The sequence below is a fragment of the Hemitrygon akajei genome, chromosome 27 (assembly GCF_048418815.1).
Source record: "Hemitrygon akajei chromosome 27, sHemAka1.3, whole genome shotgun sequence".
In the NCBI taxonomy this organism is placed as follows: Eukaryota; Metazoa; Chordata; class Chondrichthyes; order Myliobatiformes; family Dasyatidae; genus Hemitrygon; species Hemitrygon akajei.
In genome coordinates this window covers 23,318,141-23,330,511 of record NC_133150.1, presented here as the reverse complement: position 1 = coordinate 23,330,511, position 12,371 = coordinate 23,318,141, and the positions used below count along the sequence as shown (strand labels likewise).

Genomic DNA, 12,371 nt, shown 5'->3' with positions numbered 1-12,371 from the left:
CCAGGAGGGCCTGTTACCATGCTGTAACTCTATACAAAAAAAAACAAGAACAGTAGTTTAGAATTCTTAGGATCTGCTAATTCCATTGGACTATATCAATTATTAAACTTTCACTGGGTTGCTGATATTTGTGTTTGCAATGATTTGCCATGCCGTGAGCTGACCATTGAGTTGTATTCTGCTGGATATTTGTTTTTGCACTTACGTCAACTGTAAGCAAGTTGTAGAGACAATGGGCATTGAAACAAGCATTTGGGATGTAGCTGTTTAATAGTTGTGGTTAATAGTGACAATGTTACAGAGGACTTTGGGGGCAGAGCAAGCAAGACGGACAAATCAGCTGGTTAAAAAGAAACCACAGAAGTTCCTAGCCAGCTGTCTTTCTTTGTGCCAGATGCCACAGGGACCACACAAAGTTGACTGCTGAGACTTGCACCAAGGTTATTACGAGTTTCTTTGCTTATTATTTGTGTCAGAAGGGCTAAGAATATTTATTGCCATTTAGTGTTTTGAGTTGGAAAATGTATCTATTCAAATGTAGCTAAAATGAAATTTTAGATGCAGTGTTGTGGTATGAATACCAAACTGTACCCTTTTTTAAAAATCAGAAATAAACATGCAACATGCACTCAAAAAGTTTTATATTTCCAGCAGACCTGTGGCTTTATTGTCCAAATGTTATATTTTCAAAATGTAATGCTTATGTGCTCCTGGACTGATGTAATCAATCTATGTCACAATCAGTATTTTTATATTATTTCCCTTGGCTGTTGGTGCAAATCCTGAAAATGTATAATTGCTGCAGAATGGTTTTTTTTTTGGTTGAATGGAGAGTACAGTGTCTGAAGTCAGAAATTATTTTGCAAGGTAGAGAATAGTCATTTGGAAGATTTGAGAACTGTTATGAGTATCCTCTGTGAAATCTAAATTTTTGCAGTATGTTTAGAGCATGTGATCAAAGAGTGAAATGTAAATATTGTAAAACAAACTTTATGACGATTGTGCTGGTATTTCAATACACTGGATAGTGATTCTGTTTTTCTAATGTGGACTATAAACAGCTAATTTTTCAGTGCACACTTAAGATTTTTTAAAATATATTTGTTCTGAGGTTAATAATGAATTTGGAATAGCATTTTATTTGTTTATACCTGATTTGTTGCTTGAGCAAAGTCTGTCTTTGTGGTGATTGTACTTTGTTTTGGCCAGAGAATAGCAATTTATATCTGAGCCAGAGGAATTATTCCATGATAGGTGTTTAAGATTACAGCTCCTGTCTGTTGTAGTGGTAGAGGTTACAGTGATGTGGCACTAAAAAAACATTTTTTATGGTAGTGTATTTGTATATATAACACGACAAATGTATCAAGGCTCACTCATTAACTTGTGCTTCAATATTTTATAATTGTACTGCTGCTATATATTTTTATTTAAAGTAAGTTTTTGAACTAGTGACTCCAACACCTGAATCTGTTTAATATCAAATTACTTTTTGGACTAGACAGATGATGGTAATGAACACCTGCGAATTCCAATGAGATTGAAGTATGTGTATAACTGCCAAAAGTGTGTGTAAACATGTTATTTGTCAGTAGCATATTGGGAAGAAGCTTTTAAGCTTTTGTATTCCTTGGTTATGTACCTCAATTTAATTGCACTTGTTATTTCTAAATGAAACTTTTTTTTGTTTCCTAGTCTTTAAGTTCTTCCTAAATATGAACCAGTTTGTAACAGTATCAAAGCATTTGAACTCTAGATCCCTGGATATTTAGTAAACCAGTAGGTTGCTGACTATAAAACTGAAAAAAAATATGATTAGTTCCCAGCTGGTGGTGAATAACTTGATCCAGATCAAAGTGATAGTAAAGGATCTGCGGATGTTGACAGTGTTGTGAATCAGGGTGAGGCATAGACACCAAGGATAGCATTAATACTTGTTATCCAGTGATGACCGCTGGAAGTGCATGTATGTGAATATTGGGTATGGACGTATTTGAACATGTAGCCAAAATGTTCTTGCAGATTTAAAATGCCGTGCTTAATGCTTACACGTGTATGTGAATGTTAGTTGCTTTTACGAGGTGCTGAAGGATGAGCATGCATTTGGATCCATCGCTTGCTTCAAGAAAGAGGGAAATTGAACAAATCAACCTTTAGATTCTTGCCGACTTTCAGTCATCTGCAGTTTCAGTTAATGGATGCAGTTCATCAGGACTCAATCATCACGAATCCATTAAAGGTTTCAGCTCGAAACATTGACAGCTTATCTCCTCCTCCTCCCCCCCCCCGCAACCCCACAAGATGCTGCCTGACTTGCTGAGTTCCTCCAGCATTTTTGTCTGTTGCTGAAGATTTACAGCATCTGCAGAATCTCTTGTGCCTGTTGTAATTGATCCCTCTCTACTTTCCCTCCTTCAATTAATCTGTTAGTTTGTGTTGAAGAGGGAACCAACACAATTGATGAGGCCAGGTTGGTGGATATTATCTATTTGGACTTTAGCAAGGCCTTTGACAAGGTCCCATATGGAAAGCAAGAGAAGGTTAGATCACATGGGGTCTGGGGAGAGCTAGCTAAGTGGAAACATAATTGGCTTGAAGCTGGAAAGTTGTTTTTCCAAGTTGAGGCCTGTGATCAGTGGTGCCACAGGGATTGATGCTGGGCCCATTGTTATTCATCATTTGAATGAGCATTAGAAGGACATGGTTAGTAATTTGGAAGATAACAATGAAGTGGCTGGTATCACAGATAATGAAGAAGGTTATCAAAAATTACAAGAGGATCTTCATCAGTTAGGCATGTTGCCAAGGATGGTAAATGGCATGCAATACAAATAAGTGCAAGGTATTGCATTTTGGGAAGACAAATGATAATGGGACTTGATCAGTGAATGGTAAAGCCTTGGGGAGTATTGTAGGACAGAAAGATCAAGGAGAACAAGTACATGGCTCTCTGAAAATGGCATCACATGTGGACAGGGTGGTGACGAAGGCTTTAGACGTGCTGACCTTCATCAGTGTGGGCACAGAATATAGTAGCGTGGATGATATGTTGCAGCTGGAATATTGTTCACGAGTGGTCACCTGCTATAGGAATGATGGCATGAAGTTGGAAAGAATACGGAGGAGATTTAGGAAGATGTTGCTGGGGCACGAGGGCTGCAAGAAACTGTACAATTGTAGGTGTAGCTCGGCATGTCGTGGAAATCAGCTTTCCCTTCACAGAATTTGTCTACATTTGATGATTTGGTAAAGAAGCCAGCATAATAAAGGATCCCACCGACTCAGATATTCTCTTTTCTCTGCTGTCCTATCAGCACTCTGCTGAACCACTAAGCTTAAGGACAACTTCTATCATACTGTCATAGGACTCTTTAACGGTCCTAGAGAATGATAGGATAGACTTTTGACCTCTCAAACTACCTCATTATGGCCTTTCACTTCATTACCCACCTGCACTGCACGTCAGAATTTCCACTGTATCTTAGTACATTGGTAAATTTGGCTTATTATTGTCACAAGTGTTTGTGGTGTATTGTCAAAGATGGGTGGAAGGATTTTGCATAAGTATTATGCCTTCTTGACTCTGGGATTGGCCTGTTCCAGGAGTTCTACATAAATATGAGAAAGTCTGCAGATGCTGGATATCCAAAGCAACACACACTTGAAATGCTGGAGGAATTCAGCAGGTCAGACAGCATCCATGGAAATGAATAGATAGTCGACATTTCGGGCTGAAACCCTTCAGGAGTGAGAAGGAAGTGGGAGGATGCCAAAGTAAAGAAAGTAGGGGGGAAGGAGATAAAAGCTAGCTGGAAGGTGATGGGTGAAACCATGTGGGTGGGAAAGGTTGAGGGCTGCAGAGGAAGAAATTTGATGGGGAAGGAGAGTGGACCATAGGGCAAAAGGAAGGAGGAGGGGAGCTTGAGGGAAGTAATGAGCAGGTGAGAAAAGTAAAAGATCAGCAAGGGAAATAGAGGAGGTGTGGGGGGGGGGTGGGGGAGTAATTAGTTTACTGGAAGGAGAAATTGATATTCATACCATCAGTTTAAAGGCTACCCAGATTGGAATATAAGGTATTGCTGCTCCACTCTGAGGATGGCCTCATCGTGGCACAAGAGGATGCCATGGACCAACATGTTGGAGCGGGAATGGGAATCAGAATTAAAACATTTGGCTACCAAGAAGCCCCACTTGTGGCTGATGGTGCAGACGAAGTGGCTCCCCAATTTACGACGGGTCTCACCAACGTAGAGGAGGCCACGTCAAGAATACCGGATACAATAGACGACCTCAGCAGATCCGCGGGAGTGAAGTGTTGCCTCACCTGGATTGATTGCTTGGGGCCCTGAATCGAGGTGAGGAAGGAGGTGTCTGGGCAGGTGTAGCACTTTGGAAGTTTGCGGGGATAAATGCCGGGGTGGGGGGGGGGGGGAGTTTAGGATTACTGTGGAGAGGTGAATGGACAAGGGAATCGTGGAAGGAGCGATCCATGTGGGCGGAATAAAGATATGTTTAGTGATATAATGTTCTACTTTTGATGACTTCAGCAAAATGTTTATTTCAATTTACAATAAGTAGGGTTAGGGTTAGCCCAAACCTAAAGCATTTTTTGCATGATCTTCAACAATTTCAGTTTTACATTGTATCATGTATGTAGCAGTATCATTTTGTGTGTAAGTCAGCACCTAATTAAAGTACATTATCACATCACAAAAAGGTTGGGGGTGAAGAGATATATTCAAAGTCTCATGATTGTTCCTTGTCCAAGATACTTCAGGATTTGAAACTACCGTAGATGTCGGATTATAAGCCGCTACTTTTTTCCCATGCTTTGAACAGCATTGAACATAGCGGCTTATAATAAGGTGCGGCTAATATAAGGTTTTTTCCCATGCCGCCAAAACATTTTGCCTCGTAACAGTAGACCAATAAAATTGATGAGTAGTTCACAGAGGTCCAATGAAATTGTACGATAAATCAAGCGCACTTCACAAATTATTGTAAATCAGCCATTTGTACTCACCCTCATCAACATGGAAAACACTCGAAGAAAAGCGTATGATGCAGCTTTTAAGTTAAAGGCAATCAATCTGGCGGTTGAACAAGGAAATCGAGCTGCTGCGCGTAATCTTGGCATACATGAATCGATGGTGAGACGGTGGAGATTTAATTTGGGACTGCCGCTTCAGGTCAGGAATGGCTCACGTGATATTAGACAGCAGTACAAGGGAGGGAGGGAGCGAAACTGAGGATTCCGCTGCACCGAAACTGCTAGCGATTCAGTAAACAAAAAAACAGTAAAACTCGTGTGTGAATGGTATCGGGCCAATAAGGACACAAGTGTCCGATGTTACCAAATACCGGTAGGTATAACAAAGTTTAGCCTTACCAAATATGTGTAGCGAGGGTTTGGTTTGGGGGAAAAAGGAGTATAAATAAGAGCAGAATGTAAGGGGAAGGCAAAACGCGTTCTGCAATAAAGCCACGCTGCACTGTAATCCGGTGTTGGTTGTCTCTCTTCCAAAACGAACACAGGGCAGAATTTGAAGCCCAACACGTGTAATATCTTTCTGTGTAAATATCTCATATTACAAGCGGCCGAAAATCCGGTGCGCCGAAAATCCGGTGCGCCGGAAATCCAGTGCGCCGAAAATCCGGTCCGCCGGAAATCCAGTGCGCCGAAAATCCGTTCCGCCGGAAATTCGGTGCGGCCTAAAATCCGGTGCGGCCTGTACATTTATAAAATAGATTTTATTTCTAAAATTAGAGCCAGCGGCTTTTAATCAGGTGCGCTTTGTAGTCCGGAATCTACGGTACCAAGTTTCTAAAATCCTGCATGTGGTATTTGAAATAGTTTTATTTAGATCAGTTCAGGTTAGAATTTTAGAAGAAGAGAAAATAATATACACTCTCTTTTGAAGTGGAACTATCTTGGGAAGATGCTTTAATAGCTGTATGATCACACTAACTCAGACAGCAGCTTTATGGTTTTAAGAAAACCAACAAAAGTTGATCTCCAATTTATGATTTCTTTGTGTAAGACCAAGCCTTTGTCAATTTTAACAATGTTACATTTATTGTCACAGTTCATCCATTTCCAAAGTAACACCGCCTTCTCATGTACTATCATTCAATTATTGGATGGGTTTAAATTGGTTACAGTCTCTTTTTATCTTTGGATTCTTTACTGCTTTTACCTGTTGAACTTTTAAAAAATTTTTTGCCTGGTACTTCAGGTCTGAAAGATGCAAAAAGATCTAAAGGTTTTTCTCTGTTGAAACCTGTCTGTGCACTGGATTTTAACTGAGCAACTATGGGAGAGAGCCAGATTACAAAATCATGGAATTGGACAGCTCTGAACAATGTTGGCAGGAGGCTCATAATAAATATCTTCTTTTCATTTGTAGTTGAATACTTACCAAAAGTGAAGGCAGCCTTGATCTTAATTTTTTTAAAAAAACTGGTTATCATAGAAGGATGGAAAGTTTTAAAGATCACTAACTGAATGTCCTCAAAAGACTTGACCTGAATTAGTTGCCAAGTGGAAGGAAATGGACCATAAATGTCAACTTGTAAGCTATTATGAAGACAGTAATATTTAAAGTAAATGAACCTGTACTTTGTTAGTAGACTACTTAAAAGGGTTTTTATACAGAATTTTTTTAACTATTAGTCATTGGTATATCTAGTTTAGATTGTTATCTAATTTGTAAATAAAGGCAATATTTATTGTATACATTCTACACAGAATGGGGATCATTTAATTGTAGTGGCAGTAGTGTGAACACTTGTACTTTTAAAAAGCACTGTTTTATTTCACATCTCAGTTAAGCATGTTTTCTTCATTGTGACTTCATTGCAACAATTAGATAAAACTATATCATTATGTTCTTTGGATTTTATGCAGACTGGAAGTAAATAACATTACATAAAATAAATTACACAAAAAATATTTATTTTTATGCCCCATTAAGAATTATTAAATTGTTAAGCCATGTCTTAAACATTGGTGGAACATTTTAAATCCATGCTGTGGTTTAATATATAGGTATGATTTGTTCTCTAATTAGTCTCATGAAAGCTGTAATGAAACATAGAAATAGTTATAACAAGGCTTTTTTTCTTTAAAGAATTACAGTAACAAAAGCATTTCTAACTGTCATTGTCTACTTCCTGAACTATTTGAGATAAATAACGCAGATAAATAGAAGGAAATTGAAGTTGATCCAGATAATGCTTGTAAGTGAAGTGTTACTTACATGTAGCACAGGCATTGGCTAGTTGGCAAAGAAGGCTTATTTACATCAACTAATTACTCCCTGTAAATATTTAGCATGTGATCAGACTCCTAATATGTAGTTCACACAATGTTGTAACGTTCAGGAATAAAGTTGGAGGTTCTTGACAAATTAATAATAAACCTGAGCTGATGCGGATTCAAAGATGGATAGTTCCCACTAACCATGATATAGGGGCTAGATTCAACATTGACTAACCCATTGCCTCTGCAGCTGCTGCTTAATACGCTGAGTTCCTCCAGCAGGTTGTGTTGTTTTTTTTTGTTGTTGCTCCACATTCTTGTTCTTGCAGTTTCTCTGTTGACTTGTCTGTGGAATTGCAAGCAGCCTTCAACAAGGTTGTGGGTGGATTGAAGGACTGAACGAAATGAAGTTGTTTCAATTCTATAATTTTGGGGAAAGGACAAATAGGAACAAACAAATAGCTGATGATGGTTTTTTCCAATATAACGAGGGAAGGTGTAAATTAAGTATTTTTGGATAACTCAAAGTTCAAGAGTTGTGGGCATAAAATTATCATCAGTGTTGTGATGAGTACCTACAGAGAGCATCAGCGATCATGCCTGAGGAATGGATTGCAGAGATATCCAAGATCATTTTGTGAATTGCATGTATTTGCTTTGTGTAGTTACCAAGAGAATGGGTGGTGGTGATTGTGGGTCATTCATTTTAACGTTTGATGTGACGTGAGTTTTATGGTTGATATTGAGGCAATTATCTACCAGGCATGGAGGAGGATTAGGAGATCAAAGTATAAAGTAAATTTATTAAAGTATGTATTCATTATGCAACCTGAAGATTCGTCTCCTAACAGGCAGCCATGAAACAAAGAAACACCCCCCCCCCCCAAAAAAACCATGTATTTTTAAAAAAGACCATTGAACACCCAGTATGCAGAGGGGGAAAAAACGCAAGCAAATAGTGTTTTGAACTGAAGTCCACACGAGTCCCATAGTTCAGCATAGAGCCAAATAAACTTTGTGAAACAGTGATCTGAACTGGCCTGTACCTCACCTTGGGCTCTTACACCCTGACCATTTCAATCTGGCCCAGTGTCTAAATTTTTGATCAGCCATTGGGTTTAACTACTTCATTACACTCTGGTGCCCGAACCCAGCACGGTGTTTCAATCACAGACAGACATACTTTATTGATCCCAAGGGAAATTGGGTTTCATTACAGTCGCACCACCCAAGAATAGTGTAGAAATATAGCAATATAAAACCATAAATAATTAAATAATAATAAGTAAATAATGCCAAGTGGAAATAAGTCCAGGACCAGCCTATTGGCTCAGGGTGTCTGACACTCCGAGGGAGGAGTTGTAAAGTTTGATGGCCACAGGTAGGAATGACTTCCTATGACGCTCAGTGTTACATCTCGGTGGAATGAGTCTCTGGCTGAATGTACTCCTGTGCCTAACCAGTACATTATGGAGTGGATGGGAGACATTGTCCAAGATGGCATGCAACTTGGACAGCATCCTCTTTTCAGACACCACCGTCAGATCGATCGAACTTTAGGTCCTCCTAGCTCTTGACAACAGACCTGTCTCCTTGCCTGTCGTCAAATCCAAAGGGAAGTTACAGACTTTTACTTGCGATGATCATTTGCCAGAAAAAGTGTGATCTGACTAAGTTACCTATTTTAAATAATTAAAATAGCCTTTATTGCCTTGTTGAAGTGCCTGGAGGAAGAAAGTGAAAGAACTTTTAATTACATTGTGCCTTTATCAGGATGAATTACACTGCATCACAGTCAATGTACCTGATTACAAATTGTCACGTCGGCATTTATAGAAGAGTGCACATGCTGATGCATATAGTTACTAACATCAATCATTAAATGTTTTTCTGAGGTATTGGATAAGGGAATAAATAGCTAAGCGGAAAAGCTCCCTATATTTCTTTTATGATTGCAAGATATAGATGAGATCACAATTTGATATGTTATCCAAAATAACAGTGCATTCGTTCTCAGAATTGGTGTAGATTGTATAGTGTAATTCTCATTGGTCATGGATCCATGACCTTCTGACTTAAACGTGAGCATGTAATCAACTGAGTCAAACTGTAATAAGCTGATTAAACATAGTAATTATGATTATGGCTTAGAATTTTTGTATAATATGATTTGAAGTTGGAAGATGACTACATAAAGGGGTTCTTATTAAGACTGATAAGATTTGGATTATGGTGTGGGGGGGTGGTCTTTGGTATTAAAGCTTAAAATGGCAAGTGGTATGACAATTTAATTGTTTTCAAAAATAGTATTTGATATACTAAATTGAAAATAAAGACCTGTAATCATAAACGCTGGACTGCTCCATGGGCACCTACTGGATTAATGAGCTAAATGAGTAGAATAGTTCTTCAGAAGGAAGACCATCTCCATGTTATTGATCAGATAGTCTGCAGTTGGTTTGGATTATGGTGATACATTCTCACACAATTTCAATAACTGACTTTCAATTAATTTTATTCCTAATGGTATTATAGCACTTGCAAAGAGGGAACCTGTGCAGATTTGCATGTGTATGCAATTGATGATGGAACATTTAACAATGGTTTGCAAGCCTTAAGCCAAGTTTGATTCAAATAATGTGCAAACCAAATTATTTCTTCCTATGCAAGTGGCTTTGGGGGTCATAATACACAAATTGTCATATTTGTCTTGAAACCTACAAATTGGATTGGACTGTGAGTGAGATTTTGCAGGCAACCATGGGGGTTATAAATTTTATCAGTAAAGTGAATTGCTGTACACCTTGTCAAAATAAATTTGTTCTGATCTTTGTAAGTCTAAAACAATGTGATGCCTCCCTCCCCATCATCTTCAACATGTGTGCCCCCTGGGGCTGTGTGCTGAGCCCATTGCTGTACACTCTATTCACACAACTGTGCAGACAAACACATGAGTCACCACATTAAGTTTGCCGATAAACAGCACTCATCAAAAATCATGAGATGGCCTACAGAGAGAAGGTGGTAGAACTTGAGGCCTGGTGCTAGTGCCAGGCAAATAACCTCTTCCTCATTGTCAACAAGACAACAGCGATAGCTATAAACTTTAGGAGATCTCTCACCGCTCACACCACTATTTGCATTGGCAGTACGGCAATGGAAACTGTCAACAATTTCAAACTCCTGGGAGTGCACATTATGTGAAATGTGCTCTGGGACAATCAGGAAAGCTTACCAATCTGTGTACTTCCTGAGAAGGCTGAAGAGTGCTGGACTATGAACATCTATATTCTCATCATTCTACAGGCGTGCAGTGGAGAGCATTCTAGCTCGTTGCATCTGCATGGTACGGAAACTGCACTTGTACGGACAGGAAGGCTATTGAACAGATAGTCAAAACTGCCCAACACAGCATTGGCATCGGCCTACCTGCCATCGAGGATATGTACAGAAATATCTCGGAAAAGTTCCAGTAGCCTTACGAAGGATGCCTCCCACCCTATTTATGGACTGTTATCCCATTCTCATCAGGCAGGAGGTGACATAGCATTCATGCCAGGAACATTAGACTCAAAAAGTTATTTTCCCTAAGTAGGAGGCTGATCAACACCTCCACCCACAAGCCCACTTCTCTGCATTCTCACCACGACTACTTTATCATTTCCTGTCAGCCACTTTGTGTGCAGACAATTCTTTGCTTAGTATCACTTTATGGACATACAATCAAATCGATGTATATGGTAACTTAAGTACTTATTTCTGTTTACTATTGTGTTTATTTTACTGCTTTTTGTGCTGCTTTGGATTCAGAGTAACATTTATTTCATTCTTCTTTATACTTGTATACTGGAAATGACATTAAATCATCCTGAATCTTGAATCTGATGTTTGTTGAGTTACACTGTCCCTGATTACTGCTTGAGACAACTATTATTTAGTTTGGAATGTAGGAGTTTTTAAGTCTAATGCAAAATTTAATCAGTTAACATTTATTGTCATTGTGCTACATATTTATGTGGCCCATTAAAGATATTTTAACACATATATAAATTTATTTTAAAGTCATTGGCACTAAATACTAATCCTTCACTGTGTTCATTCATACATAATGTGCCATGTCGTATAATGTGGGCGGTCATGGTCTTGACCATGATTGTTCTTGGCAAATTCTTTTACAGAAGTGGTTTGCCATTGTTACTGTGTACAGATTGATTTCAATTAGTTGTCATTTTTAAAAATAAAAGTAATGAAGTGATTCATTATTGAAAAGCAATTTGATATCAAATAGTGACATTCATGAAATACAGGACTCAGTCATGCTTTGGGGTTAGTGTTTTGATACAGCTATTAGAACAGTTAATTTAATACTCGTGTATCTTTTGTTCCTTTTCATTTTGCAGCTTACTTAAAGAAGGTTCCAAGATGTACGCACAGTCAAAATCAAAGAGAGCCTCAAGTTTCCATGAGTTTGCAAAAAGCACCAGTGATGCTTGGGACATTGGGGATGATGAAGAAGAGGAGTTCTTGTCTGTTGCTTCCCAGAATCTTAATTCAAAGGTTGCAATGGCAACAGCAGCTCAGGTCATTCAGAACCACAATAAATTAAAGGACCGGCCAGGTGAAAAGTTGCATCAATCGGAATCAATCGATGAGGCTAAAACAAATGGCAAAGTGGTCAAGTCAAACAGCGAGGTGCAACTATCAAAGTCTTCAGGTAAAGGTCTGCTTATACAAGTGTAGCTGGAGTGAGTTTTTCTTGGTATGAAATAATCCTTTTCTTCCCTTTACTCCCTAGTTTATCATATTTTAATGTAAAATATTTAATGAGAAATATGGAATGTTTGATCATCTAGGAACTTTCAAAAGATAATGGAAAATACTGAACAGCAGAAAATCGACAGCAAGGGTGGGTACATAATTGTTTTTTGACTTGAAGAAGTACAGGATTTGCAAATACTCTACTATTTGATATTTTCACAATGGACATGGATTGGGTAATCACATTCAAAGCCTTTTTGGGGCTGTTTTGTACAAGTTAATTAAAGAGGGACTCCATCTTCTATCAGTTAATATATGAACCCCGTTATCCCCGTGTAACCCCGTTAAATAA

General features: G+C 38.6%; 1 protein-coding gene across 5 annotated transcripts in view; it reads left to right on the top strand.

The window, feature by feature from the left end:
- The window catches only part of LOC140717185 (TBC1 domain family member 22B-like), a 339,243-nt gene that overhangs the window by 26,193 nt on the left and 300,679 nt on the right, over positions 1–12,371 (top strand). For 4 of the 5 annotated variants that reach the window (XM_073030478.1, XM_073030479.1, XM_073030477.1 and 1 more), the window contains one exon: positions 11,662–11,975. In XM_073030478.1, coding sequence (XP_072886579.1) covers positions 11,662–11,975 — 314 coding nt within the window. Of the gene's footprint in view, positions 1–310; positions 441–11,661; positions 11,976–12,371 lie in introns of those variants that run through there. The other variant, XM_073030481.1, reaches the window with a different exon arrangement.